This window comes from Rissa tridactyla, chromosome 8, assembly GCF_028500815.1.
Source record: "Rissa tridactyla isolate bRisTri1 chromosome 8, bRisTri1.patW.cur.20221130, whole genome shotgun sequence".
NCBI lineage: Eukaryota > Metazoa > Chordata > Aves > Charadriiformes > Laridae > Rissa > Rissa tridactyla.
Window position 1 is genome coordinate 27,809,763 of NC_071473.1, and position 15,189 is coordinate 27,824,951.

General features: G+C 51.1%; 1 protein-coding gene across 8 annotated transcripts in view; it reads right to left on the bottom strand.

The window, feature by feature from the left end:
* The window catches only part of SMG7 (SMG7 nonsense mediated mRNA decay factor), a 54,330-nt gene extending 48,107 nt beyond the window's left edge, over positions 1-6,223 (bottom strand). For all 8 annotated transcript variants that reach the window (XM_054211420.1, XM_054211421.1, XM_054211422.1 and 5 more), the window contains exon 1: positions 5,865-6,223. In XM_054211420.1, the coding sequence (XP_054067395.1) occupies positions 5,865-5,893 (29 nt within the window). In that variant the 5' untranslated portion in view covers positions 5,894-6,223. The remainder of the gene's footprint in view (positions 1-5,864) is intronic.
* Between the last annotated feature and the right edge of the window lie 8,966 nt (positions 6,224-15,189).

Sequence of the window (15,189 nt, forward strand, 5' to 3'; positions counted from 1 at the left end):
ATCGCTACAAGAAGCAGTCCCACCCTGCCCTTACTATTAGTGCCTCATTCCCATCACACACAACCTCACCCCTTTTGTCAGCACATGCGTGTGGTAACATGACGAATGGGGTCAGGAAACCAACTCAGGCTAAACTCCGTGGGTAAAAAACAAAACAAAAGCAGCTTTAACCTAGCATAGTTCTCCCGTCCAGTTCACTGAAGACCTGGCCATAAACTTACACCATCAAATCAGGGCTGAGCAGGAAAGGGTGAAAGGAAGAGCAGGACAGGTCTATTGGGCACAGTTCAAGTTTAAAACACACCCATTGTCTATATGGCCAAGCTTTTGCCAAGTACTAAACAAGAAGGGTCAAGTTCTCAGATTACTGCAGCCCTCTTCCCTCCGGCACATTCATACATAGTCACCTTCCTGCCAGTCCCTCCAGCAGGAAAACGTTCCCACCACCTGCTAAACCGTACACGCATTCAAATCCTCACTAATAAGGATGTGTATCTATCCACTCTTTTAACATACTGCGCCAACTGCACTCAAACTCCATACCGAGGAGCAAACTCAAACTCCATGCACAGAGAAGCACATGTACCACGGCTGACATGAAGCTCTGCATGAGCTAATTTACACCGGCTGAGCTCTACCTGCTTCTCTCTCAACTGGCACACTTCATTTGGATCGCTCTTCTAACCAGCTAACTTTCATAAAGTCAATGGCAACAATCAACTTTGAAAATTCTGTCCCTCTGTAGAAGATGGTTAAAATCTGTCAAAGCCATCTGAGAAAGGGGAGCAAAAAGTGATAGGCAGTACATTCACATAAGCCTCGTTTCCTTTGGAACCTAGGCTTGAAAAAAAGCCTATATCAGAGCTATGATAGCACACCCAGCCAACCTGTGACGTTAGCACAAGTTGTCCCTGGGTGGCAGGAAGATGCTCAATAATCCAACTCTCCATGACAGCAGGAAGGGAGCAAGTAATAGCTGCTGTCTACCACTGCCTAGCTGACCCAGATACCATGCTGTAATGGCTGGGGTTGGAGAGAATCTGCCAGAGACCTGCGGGGCATGGTGTGTGTCCTAGGGCTCTCAGCAAGATGAATTTCCTTCAGCAGAAAGCTCAGAGGGGAACTGCTTAATGCTTTTTAAATTGTAATTCTTTTCACTTCCTAGGTCACCACAAAAAGCTTGTTGATCAGTAGTAAGTAGCAATCATCATCAATCTTATTTGCCTTTTTAAACCATTACCCTCACCCTTGCAGAGGGATAAGAAGTGTTGCTCATACTAAATACTGGCAACAATTCTAGTTATCAAATGCCAAAAACACCTTGTATGGAGGGGGAAAAAAAAAAAAAAAAAAAAAAGAGAAAAGAAGAAGGAACGCTTTCCCCTTTATATTCCCCCAAAGAAAACACTGTGCTAAGAGGTGCCTCCTGAAAGGCCAATACAGTATTTGATCTCTCCACTACTCCTCCCCTGTTTAAAATTCATGAGTGAACAATGTATGAAAGTAGCATTAATCCTTTCAGAACATAAAAAAGCTGGAGGGAATACTTCCCGAAACTGACTGGTCTTGTTCAGGTATCAAGACAAATCAAGAAAGATGTGGATCAACTGAAGCGAGGTCAGCAGAGGCCCCCAGGGTGGTTGTGGCTGAAGCACTTGCGTTCGGATCTTGGTCAGCCTGGGGCAGGGAAGGCTTTGGGGCACCCACAGCAGCTGCACGCCTGCGGGGAGGGCATTGAGAAAATGCAGGCAGGCTCTCCGCAATGCCATGTGGTGGGAGGATGAGAGCCAATGGGCATAAGTTAAAATATGAGAGGTTCAGACTTGATGTAAAGAAAATCTTTTCCACCACAAGCACAGTCAAGGAGTAGCACAGGCTGCCCCAAAAGGCTGAGCTGTCTCCATCCTTGGAGATTTTCAAGACCGGAGTGGATCAAGACCTGAGCAACGTGGTCTGACCCCAGAGCTGCTTTGAGCAGGAGGCTGGACAGGGATCTCCTGAGGTCACCTCCGGCCCAAGTTACCTTGTGATCCTATGAACTCCAAGCAGCACGCTGCAGGCACACATTACAAGATTCTCTATTAACACTGGAGCTATATTTACTAACTTTTTCCTCCATATAAGCCCAAGATAATGAAATAACTTTGCCTGTCCTGTTGAGATTCACCCCAGGTTTCAAACAGTATTCTGGTTTGTGCCTTTCCAGCACTGACAAACTCTACATCATCCCAATCAGGAATCGGTACCAGAACATGCTCACACACAGACTGCAGCACTTAATTACCTCTGCTCTACCCTCCTCCATTAACAGTGAAGAAACACTGCAAGAGGTGCGTCATGGACTGGCAGACAGCAAAGCAGCAACCATGAAGAGACACGGCAGATGCAGAAGTTAATGGTGCTACTGACGAGTCTTTGAAAAGAGAGCCACAATTTAAATTATTAAAGCAGTCAAACCTTTAATGAAGTTGGTTATAGCCTCATCATAAGACTACAGGAAACAACCTACTGGTTTGTCAGCACTAGAATTTCTAAGTGGTGTCCAAGCCTGTAATTCAAGCGCTTTTTATTCTATGTTTACAGAATGCTAAAAGCCACAATTTACCAGGGTAATGCCACATTTAACTAGTAACTTGAGTTCACCTCTTTGTGAAATGCAATTGAGACAGTCATATCTCAGTCAAACTGCTAAACTTTTGAATCCAAGTTAACTACGTTTAAATATTAACATATAAAACTGGCAATGAAGATCATTTCCTTAAAGTGAACAAGTGTGGATTAAAGCTTGATACGGTCTTATGAGAAGGATGTACTCAGAAGTTTTCTGTGCTATTATGTTAGAAATCCTATCGGTAGTGATCTTTTGCTTAAAAGTGACTTCTTCTGTACCTAGTAGGATACATGAAATGTTTACCGTAAGATGACTGTCCCACGAGATTAATTTGATTTGTGGGGAGTACTTGTAGATTCCCAAAGCAGCACAAATGGTAAGGGTACAAGTTTTTAACCAGATGAAACGAACACATTCACCTGAAGACAGAGGCGTGAACCATGCCTCTTTTTCCTAAGAGCTCTTTGAAAGAACCTTCTGAAAGGTCTACTCACCTGACCAGATGTAATACATGGCTTTGAGAAGTGACTCAAACAATGACCCGAGAGAAGTATCTAAGAAACTAGATGGGGCAGAATACACCCCAGTACTCCTGAAAGGTGACCTTGAAAAGGATAATAAGACTAGGAAAGCAAAAATCTGAATGCTTTCTTACAACATACAAAGATGACTTAAAAAAGGACTCTCCTGCAACTTTTAAAAGACTTGGCACATGAAGTCTGACCTTCTTTGTTCATTCTGGAGGACCTCTGTAGGAGTCTCAGGTGTTTCTCAGTTCTTGCATTTTGATTGTAGGGGCACAATCTTTTAAGGACTGCATTGTAAAACAGTTGATTCACATACATTCATACAGAAAGTGAGAGACTGGTAGTGGAGGAGTTAAGGCAGTCCGGCTAGAAGTCCTTTCTTCCCTGCTCATTTTTTCAGCGTCTCAATTCTTGCAGAGTCATTATTTCACTAGTTATTCAACCATTACATGGTCACCTTAGAAATTCAGCTCTCTTCTGCCTAAACTTCAAATACACAGAGAAGGATTTATCACAAAAACTTTTCTGTCCCTCCTTAGTTTTAAGATGATGAAAACTAACAGGGACTAATTGCTCCACATCTTCATTTGGCACAAGGTTTTGTTAAGTTGCCCTTTCATATTATTACACTTTTGTCTATTTATTCCTTCATCATTACACTCAGATTGAGCTTATAGTGTTAAAGTAAGAAAGAGGATGCCCCCCTCCTTAAGGGCTAACAGAACTGGCTCTGAGACTTTGAGGCTCTATTCCCAGTTTTCTTTATGAGCTTGGGCTGCAGTAATCCGCAGCTCAATTTCTGCCCTACGCAAATCAAAATTTAAAAATACACTCTGTGGATGTAAAAAGCATTTCACAGCTTTTAAGGCAACTGTCCCTGAGCTTACCTTCTACACAGAGGAACAAACACAAATGTTTTTTAGAGGGAGAAGGTGAAGATTGACAACTACGAAGTGTGAAAAGTTTGGGAGGGGGATTGTTCTGGTGTGGGTTGTTTTTTTTTTTAGGAGATAAGGTTGTTGGTAACAGACAGGACTCATTACTTGTACTACATTAGTGCCCAGATGCTTCGGTCCCATTGTATTAGGCACAACATGAACAAAGCAGTCAGAAAAAAGTGATAAAGGCCCAGGATGAGTGTTGGAGGAACAAAGCTGGGAGAAATAGGTGATTACTGCCCACATGCTTGCAGGTAAGGAGGGTCTCCAGCTTGGTACAGCAGAACACAGAACAGTAAGAGTCCAGTGGTGCAGGAAAGTGACTGGGGCAGGACAAGTGTGACTTAAGCCTTTTAACGATGCAAGGCAGCTGAAGACCCACAGTTACGGGGAGGGAGAGAGGAGCAAGAGGTTACAATACTGTTAAGACATATACTACTATACAAAACCAAGTATTTTACTGGTAGAGAAGAGCTAATAATAAGCCATTTAAGAGCTTTTTCCATAATGTAACAGGAAAAAAGGGCAAAGAAGTTTCTAAGATAGCATAGATGAGCAGGCTGGAAGAGAAAAAGGCTCATAAACTTACTATTAGATAAAAGGATGACTTCTTTTTTTCCTCTCTTTTTTGAAAGGTTAACCTTGAGACAGGATCTGGACTACCAGAGGGAGGCAGACAGAGACAGAAGACAAGATGAGGAGGAAGAGGATGATTTGGAGAATCAGTAAGGGGAGACAGCTGAAGTGTTTCAGAACCCTGGATAGAAAGTGTTTTGGAAATGTAAAAGCTTCCTTGAATTCACTCCTTCGAAATCCTTCCCAAGCCCTGAACTCTTCAGAAAGAGAGCACTTGCCCTTTTGGCTTATCTACATGAAGTTCTCTGGAAGGACTGGGAGGGGGGGCAACATGTCATGGCCAATGCTCTATTTAGCATTTTACAGCTGCTGAAAAGCCATTTGTATCTCGCAACGCTGCTTTACAAAATGAGGAGAGAAAGAGCATTTCATATCCAAAAGATAAGTTCACCCAAGAGCCTATCAAAGTTCTGCTCATATCAGCGTGCAGCATCTAGTGCTCTCGACTTCAGGGGCTTGGGAGCGTTTCCGTTCAGTGGAGCGTTTCAAAGAAGCACAACCCCGGCAGACTCCCTTCTCTCCCAAACGCTCAGCTGACCGTCCCCAAAACCCACCAACTGCACAAGCCGCGGCAGAGGGGTTTCAGCAGGCCGCGGGCTGCCTGGCGAGGGCTGAGACCCAGCTCCTGCTGCTCCCGTCCTCCCAGAGCACCTCACGGGGCTGCGAGCCCGGTTTTCGCTTCACCGCCGGGGTCAAACTTGGCAGCGGCTCCGCAGCGGAGGGTTATCACGGCACCTACTCGAGAGGGGCTGGAGAATGCCGGCAGGGAAGCCGGTGCGCCCCTCTGCCCTCCCCGCGGCCCCAAGGCACGGCATGACCTTGCTGAGGAGCCCTCGCCGCGCCGGGCCGCCCTCAGCCAAGCGGCCGCCGGAGCCGCCCGCAGGGACGCGGCTCCATCCCGCCTCGGCCCTCGCTCCCCGCCAGCGCTGCGGGGCTCGGTAACGTGGCGGCCGGGTCCCCGACACCCGCCCCGGTCACATCCCCCTCGCAGCCCCGAGCTCCTCGCTGCTGCTGCGGGGACTCCCCACGCCTAAGGGGACGCCGTCCCTCCTTGCTCCCCGCCGCCTCCGGGGCCGTTGGCCGCAGCCTCGCCTCAGGGCAGGCGGCGACTCCCCCCCTCGCACCCCCCGCCGCTTCCCGGCCGGCCCTCACCGGAGATACTGCGCACACAGCAGGCTCATCCTCCGCCGCTCGCCGCCTCGTCCCGCCGCGGGTCTCACAGCCCGGGCCGGCCCGCCGCCCCCGCGCCGCCGCCGTTGCTGCTGCTGCTGCCGCCTCCGGCCGCCGCCGCCATCTTCCCGTGCAGGGCCTGCCGCCGCGGGGGAGGGGCGGCAGGAAGGAAGGGGCGGGGGTGTCCCCGCTCTGCGCTCCGGCCGGGCAGAAACCGCCCGCGCCCCGCCGCACCCGGACCCAGAAACCTCAGCGGCCCCAGCAGGCCCCAGCCGCCGTCTCGTCCGCTCTCCCGCCGCCCCGCCGAGGTGCCCTGACCCTCCCGCCGCGCCGGCCGCGCTTCCGGGCCCGGCCCCGCCCCCAACGGCACTTCCGGCGGCGCCACCGGCAAAGCCTTCCCCCGCGCCTTCCCCCCGCCGACCCGCGGCGGCGCCCGCCGATTGGCTCGCCCGCTGCCATAGCAACCGAAGGGGGCAGCGGGGCGTCGTCACGGCAACCGCGGCGCCTTCCCGCCGCCGGGGCCGGGCCCGGCCGGGCCCCGCGCAGCGACATCGCGATTTATCAGAGTCCCCTCCACGGAGCTCGGTCGGGGAGGCGGGGGGGGGCCCGCGGCGCTGTGAGGGAGCCCCCCGTTCCCCCGCGCGAGGGTGGTAGCGGCAGCGTCGCTCTTCCCTGACGGGAGAGGTTTTGGCAGGAGCAACGCTAGCAGGCCTGGGCTTCCCACATAAACCTGGCTGCCCGTGCCCTGCCTGCTTGCCTGCCCTCACTGAAGGACATGCTGAGAAGAGAAAGGCTGAGGGATTTGCGTCTTTTTGGTCTGGAAAAAAGACGACTGAGGGGGCATCTTATCAACCCTTATAAATCCTTAAAGGGTGGGTGTCAGGAGGATGGGGCCAGGCTCTTCTCAGTGGTGCCCAGAGACAGGACAAGAGGTAACGGGCACAAACTTGAACATAGGAAGTTCCACCTAAATGTGAGGAGGAACTTCTTTCCTTTGAGGGTGGCAGAGCACTGGCACAGGCTGCCCAGAGAGGTGCTGGAGTCTCCGTCTCTGGAAACATTCCAAACCCGCCTGGACGCATTCCAGTGCCACCTGCTCTGGGTGACCCTGCTCTGGCAGGGGGGTTGGACTGGATGGTCTCCAGAGGTCGCTTCCCACCCAGTCCAGTCTGGGATTCTGGGATTCTGGGATTCCCAGGGTTTGGCTGCTCAGATTGTCCCCAAAGTGTCCCAAACGGCCCTCATCTCAGACTCCCTCCATTACCCATCACCGCTGGCAGCACCAGCCCCAGCGCTGGGAAGCAGCAAGCTCAGGCACTGGGGATGCGGCCCCCGGCCCCAGAGTGGACACTGCAGCTGGCAGGTCTTGGCGTGGAGCCAGGACACAGGCACATTAGGCAGTGACCTTGTGCTTCAGTCTATCGCATCCAAATATTTACACTTTTTACACTATTTACACCATGCGGTGCCACCTGCTGTGATGACTTGGTGACTCATTTTATGCTCAGACTTGTCTTTTGGGGCAGGAAAAGTCCCACTGAGCTCAGTGGCCATTCGACCATGTGGGCCAGCCTGCAGAAATGAGGCAGATGACAATTTAGGATCAGATGAGCGCCAGGGAGGCTGGCTAATGCAAATCGTGTTATTTGAGCACGTAAGTGATCCCAAGGACAAAATGAAAGATCAGGTTTTGAAAATAAATCCCGTGCATTTCTTCGAGTCGAAATGAGAATGCGTTTAGTGAAATGATTTTCAGTGGCCCCACATGTTTAAACAGAAGCCTCTCGGGGCTGCAGAATTGGTTTACTGTTTTCATTGCGACCGGGGCTGGGCAGAAAGCCATGCTGCCAAACCTCCCATCAGATGCTGTGCAGCCTCGGGCAGGCACTGCAGTAGGGCTCGGGGCTCAGCCTCCATCCCCGCGGGCTCTCAAATGCAGAGCAGGAGCAAACTGGTTCGGCACTGGGCAAACTGGGGCTGCTTCTGCCTGCCTGGAGCCCATCCTGGGCTAAAACAAACAGGCCGAGTCTGCGCAGCTGCCACAGGAACTCCATGAGATTGTATCTCTTGTGTCAATGGAGAAATGCATCTCTTCTGAGCTGGATCTCTCAGGGCACATTGTCCAGGACTATCCCCAGCCCCTTCGTATTGCCAGTGGGATCCGAAGCCTCATCCCCTGGTTCCTGAGCCGGCATGCTCAGGGCTCCCTGCCTCCCAGAGCAGACCCCCAGGCAGCCCATACTACTGCACGGATACCTCGAGCATGCCTCTAGTCTTAATGAATTTTTCCATCCATTCCTTCTCCTCGTGGAGGAGTTGAATAACCCAAGTTTTGAAAGCAGACGCACCTTAACCCAGTGCCATTTCCCCTTCCACCAGCCCCTCACTTCCACCCCCTGTTTGCAGCCGGATCCCTCTCCAGCCCCGTGTTTGCAGTATCCCGCAGCAGCAGAGTGGTGCTTTGAGAACAGCTTACATTGGCTTAAACAGCGAAAGCCAAAACTTTAGGCTCCCTGAGTGCCTCGCCGCCTCCCACGGAGCTAACTTGGGATTTTCCTATCAGTTTTCTCCATCACTCTTCTCCTAGGGGCAGTTCCAGGGACTCCCCCTCTCTTCTTTAGCCTTGGCAAACAAACTGTTGCTTTTCCACCTTTCTCAGCTTTTTTGCTGGAGAGGATCACCTGCCAGAGGCTTCCTCCCAGGAAGAATGATATTGTACAGCCCAACTATGAGGTAGCCCCAAACTGCAAAGAGCACTCTGGCACATTCATGCCCTCCTGGCAGCAATGTTATTGGTTAGAATAAAATGCTTAAAATTAAATTAATGTTTACCTGCACAGTTATTGCTTAAAATAAAAGGTGATTCTTTATTTTCCAGTCCACGTTAGCACCATGCTGGACCTCAGACAAAGTCACTGGAGCACAGGCTGTTGTTCTCTGCAACTGTGAGTGCACTTCTGAGCTTGACAGGTTGGATCTGTGCAAACAGGATTTTCCAGGGCTGCCTCGCCCTGACCTCTGCGTTTGCATGTGGATAGGAGAGGGGACATTTGAAGGGAGAAGCTTGATTTGGGGCATTTTGGCCAGTGAGGGGGTGGCAAGTTCTGTATTTCTGCAGTATTTCTTTGGCCGCCAAACATAGGTCTCATCCAGGAGGCCACAAAGTGCTCCCTCAAGGCTCAAGCCACGTCAGGCAGATGCAAGGAGTGGGCAGCATTGACTCAGCTGTCTTGCCTGGTCTTGTCCTGAGTCCAGTCCACTTCCAGAGCCACCCCAAAACACCCGAGAGCTTTGCATGGGGCAGAACTGACTTCTGAGCCTTGGGCGGAGGGGAATACGCAGCCCTGGGGATTTTCAAGAGAATCTGCTGGTGTTGTTGCCGGTGTTATTTAACCCATTTAATGCCAATATAAACTGCCAAGTGGAGCCATACCCTGGGGCAGCTCTATGAGGGAAGCTATGGCGCATCAGGGCAACCTGCCCAGCCACAAAGCCTCCCTTCGCTTTATCTCAATCCTCTTGAATATCTTCCAGCCACAAAAGCAAAAGATGTCAGACCCTGCGCAGGTTTTTCTCTGTTTTTCAGGGCTTTTCCTCTGGATTGTGGAGTCTTTCCTTTGCCCCTGAATTTCTGCACTGTTGGAACGGATCTGTCCATTAGGACAGGGTGTTCATGAGTTTCTCTCCTCTGCCCTCCCTTCGTGCCTCTTGGAGAGCCCTTCCACTTCCCCACGCCTCTGCATTTGGCCTCAGTTTCTCCCACACGACATTTTTGAGGGCTTGGTGTTGCTGCTGATTGCTCTGTTTCTTAGGAAATTCTAGTCCAAACCTTTTGGTGCACGCAGCAAGGGGGGCAATTTCCTTCCATTTAAGGGGGAGCCACAAGTCAGTCACCCCTTAGTTTTGTTTCAAGAGATTTGTGGTAAAAGTCTTATCTTCAAAGCAGCAGATTTATCATAGAGGTCAACACATATTATCATTTTTGTTGTTAATGGGTCAATAACTGTGGCCTACCGTTTTATTAGTTACACAGCATCGGGAAAGATTTGATCCCCAGATGAAGACAGCAGACCAGAGACCCTGTGAATAACCCTGTCCTGCTACCAGCAGTGCAGCCAAAATGCCCAGGAGCAAAGCTGCTCTGCTCTCCAAGTCTCACAATTCCAAACGTGAATCTATTTTACATCCTTCGACAGCCTGTTACCATAGGAGCTCAGCATCTCACAGACCTTTCACACATTTATCCTCAAAACACCGACCCAGCCTGCTCTAACAGGAGAGCGAGTGACCATCCCCACTTAACAGAGAGTGGGAGGAACAGAAAAGGTTTCCTCAAGGTGGTTTAAGACAAGAATGGAGAGGTGGTCCAAACCAGAGCCCGCTCCCCTCCTTCTTCGTTAACATTGACATCTTTAATTGTCCAGGAATATCCTGTGAGCATTGCAGAATCTCCCTGTCATGTGTGTAAGCTCTCCCCCAGCTTCCATGTACAGATGCGGCTGCTGAACAGCCCTCCGTCTCAGTGCCAAACCCCAGCTTTTAGCTCTTCAGCATGAAAGACATCACATTTTCCTGCTGCTCAGGGTGAAAACCTGGGATCAAGGAAAGATGAGAGTACAGCCCAACAGCTGAATGATAAAAGGCCAGATTCTCTGCAGGTTTCCTGATTAGTTCAATCTAAACTTTGTGAATGTGGGAAATTAGCACTCAAAAGTAATTGAAGAACTTCAAGGAAGAAACAAAGTATGAGGACACCTAAACAATCTTAATTTTTGCGCTGTATTGGTCCCTCTCAGTAATTATGCTACCGTGATTGAAATGTATTTGTTGTCATCCCAGATTGTACTACTTAGATTTTTAATTGTCAGTGAGGAAAGCCTCGTCTTACCCTAATTACAACCTCATTTCTCCAAATATAGCCTACACTGAAAAATTCAGGAATTTTGACTGGATAGAGGTTTATCAAGTCTTCATTTTCCGTTGCAAGTATCTCTCAGAACAAAGAAAAAAAGTGAAATACGCTGCATCTCGCAAATAAATCCCTTTTAATCCTTATAATTCATAAAGTATCTAATGGATTTACTTTTCATTCGCTGAGAGTAAGCGCTGCATGTTCTGGAAATAAGTACCCTTTCACACTAAATAGAAGTTAAATCCCTCTTGGAAAGAAAGGAGATAGCAGCCATTCTTGGGGAGCCACGCCAAGAGCCTCTGCTGAGCGCCCCCGTCCCGCATAGCCCAGCTCAGGTCGTGACTTTGCACATCGATCCATCCTGCGCTGCTGAGCTGTAACCTCAGACAGAATCAGAGACATTAAAACACCTGCGGAGCTAATTGCATCTGTGGCCGATGCTCAGCTGCTGAATATGGGCAAGGGAGAAATCTGTTACCAAACTGACCTTCCCGAGGAGATATCTTGAAAAGTCAGTCCAGTGTCCTAGAAACGCTGCACAGCACCTGGGATCAGTTTGCAGAGGCCACCGCGCAGGGGTACTAGGTCCACAACTTCAACACATCCCTAGGAGCCCACAGGAGCTTTATCCCTGGGCGCCCTTTGGCAGCTTCTTCCAGGACATGATGAACCATATCCTGAGAAAAGCTCTTGAGCTGGAAGAGTAGGCCACCAGTTGGTCCCTGCCCATGCTCCCCAGGCTACTCATGAATTTTCAGACCTCAGTTATAAATCATCTCTTCTGCTGGCTGAAGAGCCCAGCTCACTCCTTCCTTGTTTGAATGTCTTCTCCTGCCTTGGGTCATCAGAAATGGAAGGTTTCTCCTGTTGGGCCAAGCCGTCCCACCCCATGTGGCCTCAGAGCTGGTCACCGCAGGTTCGGCAGCTCCCTCCAGCTCAACCAGGCTCACGCCACAGTTACCCCCGAGCCTTGCCCATGTGCTTCCGCTTAGGGCCCTGTGTGGGTTGCTCCGCGAGCAACTGGTTCAGCTTGGCCAGTCCAGCCTTATATTTGCAAACCCTTTCCCTCCCAGGGCTGGGTTTGCAGGCCTGGGTTTTGTTTAGGTAGGTTCAAATTGTATCTCAAAAATGGGTGTAAATGAAAAACCTGCTTTTACGGGAGCCAGAGAATTTATTCCAACCGGGCCACGAAATGACTGACTCCCTAATTCAAGATCTTTTTCTCCTAAATTCTCAAGAAAAGCCTTTCTCTTTTTCTTTATTTTTTTTTTAATGTACATTGTTGCATTACAGAAATTTCTTAGAGTTACAGGGCTGGCACGTGGGGAGCAGAACTGAACCCCCCGGTTTATCTCTAGCCAGCAAAGGCTCTGAATTGTGCCAGGGTGGGTTCACGACTGGTTTAAGCCCCCCTAACTCCTCTCCTGGACCTCACAATTTTCTTCCTCAGAGAATAAAACCAAGCTAATCATCCTCCTGCCCTCTGTCTGTCCTGCTGTACCAGCTCCGCAGATGGCAGATGGCTGCTTGCCACCATGGGCTGGGTTGGAGCCCAAATTGGTGGGGTGTCTCAGGGCGCTCTAGTGCTGCATGGCCGTCACAGTGAGGGCTGGCCGGGAGTAGCTGGCTCCTGCGGCGGGGGCCGTTGTCTTCACCGGTGGGAAATTTACACCCACATGTTCAGGGAAAGCAGGAAGGAAAAGAAAATAAAGGCTGGGTTGGAAAACATTAAGGTGAAATAACCTCCTCCCGCACACATGGAGATGAGGAGCGTCTCCCCAGGCATGCCGCTCCCCCTGCTCCCCGCTCTCCACCAGGCACTTGGTTCCAGGTGCACATCCCTGCGGGCTGTGCTGGGGCTGCCTGGTCGCCGCACAGCCTGCATCCCGTCTCTCCCGCGCCAAAACCCGCCGCGTTGCTAAGTGACAGCTGACTTACCACATCGCTTACCCACCCCGGCACCGCGGGAAAGCAAAGGAAGAGGTACAGGCAGCGCTGGGCAGACCACAACCCCAACACGGACCGGCAGCACACAACCCACACCTGCACAGGCCGCCTTTCGCTGTCTGGTGTTTAGGGTCAAACCCCAGCATGAAATGCAGCAGGCAGAGAGATTCGGCCATGCACGGCAGAAGCTGGCAGGCCCGGTGGGATGCGGTGGGGATCACCAGGCAGCGGGAAAGTCTTCTCCATTTGTGCCTTCTCCTGCAGCGGCAGCACCTCAGGCTCCTGTGGGTGCAGGTGGCGCAACCGACAGAAGGCTAAATGGAAAAGGAGCCTCCCTGCAAAATTTCCTATAAAAAATTAGTGGGGAATGGTGTTAGGATTAACAAAAAAACTCATTTTCAAGCATTTCACCTGAGCTCTTCTGTATGAAAGGAGTCAGAGAAGGAGTCTTCTCACATTTCATATCGGTGCAGAGTTGTGCCACCCCAAGGGAAGGGGGTAGGACACAATCGTCAGTGGGAAAGTGCAGGAGAGAAGCACCGTGTTCCCTAATGACAATGGCTCTTGCAGCTCTGGGCTCAGCCAAGCCAGTAGTGTCACAATGCCGTTCCCATCCAATCCCCACGCTGGTGTACAGCGGGATGAGCTGAGGAACTCTGGGCCCATCTCCAGGGGAGACAGCTGAGCTGAGAGGAGCCCTTGGTCGGCTCTTGTGCAGGAGCTGTGGTGGCTTGCAGCTTCTTCCATCACTTCACACGAGCGACGATTGCTACCTCTGGTAGAGACACTGGAGCTACTGCAATGGAAAACAAGCACCGTTATCCCCACCTTGCCCGCATGGAAAGCGGCTTACCCAGAAACATCAGGTGACTCTAGTTTCCAGATGAAGGGAGGTTTCTGTCCCTCGGTGTATTAGACTCTAGCTTGTGAACTTGATGGCTAATTTTTAACAAATTTGGAGAACACATTTTTTGAAAACAGAGAGGGAGAGTGAGACACGCATGCACATGCACACAAAGGACCGGTCAGTCAGCACACACATGTATCCGAGGCAGGCTTGAAGAATGTCCTCTTTTTCTGCTGTTACCCTAAGGCTCATGTATGCTAATTAAAGCCTCTGGTTTGAAAGGTAGAGTTATACTGAGCACAACACCGGTGTTAAACTGCAGAGAGCCAGAAGTTTTCCTAAAGCACCAAGTCTCTCCCTTTCGGGGTAAGCTCGGGAAACAGCACAAAAAAATCCCAACACAACCCCCAAAACTTCATCCCATTGAATTATCAGATGTCCGTACAGAGCTAATAAGAAGGTAAAGCATCATACCTTTACTGACTTGACATTATTTGTTCATTTATTTATGTCCCTTTCCCCACGCAGCTGATAGAAAGAGATGGATCTGCTTCCCCCAGCCTTTCTTGCAGCTGAGCCGAGCAAGCAAAGGTGACACCGATGTTTTTAGGACACCGTTAGGACACCTTGCACAGGTTAGGGGCCACTGCGTGCATCTATTAGATGGCTGACCTCATCCAGACTTGCCCCTGGCTCACACTGCCACAGGGATGGCATTTGGCAGGGGTCAGGGGACCCATGGGGGTAGCACCGTTACCACCCCAATGGGGCAGTGGTTGGGCTGCCGTTCTCCATCCCACCTCATCCCCCAGCACCCACAGCACCTATGTGATGATCTTCCTTCAGACAGTGGAATGGAGGTGTTGGGTGAAGCTGAAGCCCCCCAAGCCAGCTGCCCCATGGGGCCCCAGAAAAGGGTGTTGCAGCGATGCTGCACTGGGGCTGGGGCAGCTGGGAGGCCCGTGTGGGTCCCAGGCTGGGCCTGCAGGTTCTGGGGTCTCCAGGGTCATCTGAGCAGGACTAGGGGGACATGCAGTGTGTGGCTGCTCTCAAGCACTGAGTTGCGTGTGCGGATGGGTGTGTGTGACTTCTCCTCAGCCCTGAGGATGCCAATGGGTCACCACTCCTTGGGGGGGGGCCCACAGCGTCTGTGTGTGTGTGCATGTAGGGATCTGCCGCCTCCCCCCAGCCCTCTTCAGAGAAGGGAGATTCAGCTGTGTGCGTGTGCACATGTGACCTTGTGCGTGTGTGTGTGTGTGCGCATGTGAAGCTGTGCACATGTGTATGTGTGCATGTGTGTGTGCATATACAGGGGATGTGCACGTGGATGTATGCATAAATGGCGGGTATATGCGTGTGTGGGGGTGGGCGTGTGTCTCTGCAAATGTGTGTGCACATATTTGTGCCTGTGGAGATGGATGTGTGCATGTGGGTGTGTACTCGTATACATATACGGGGGGGGGGGTGTACGTACCCAGGTGTCTGGCCGCAACACGCAGCCCCCGGGCAGGGGGTGCTCCCCCTGCCTGCGTGTATGTGTGTGTCTGTGCCATACCTGCCTGTGCCCACCCCCGTGCCCAGGCTGTGCCTGGCGGGGGGCG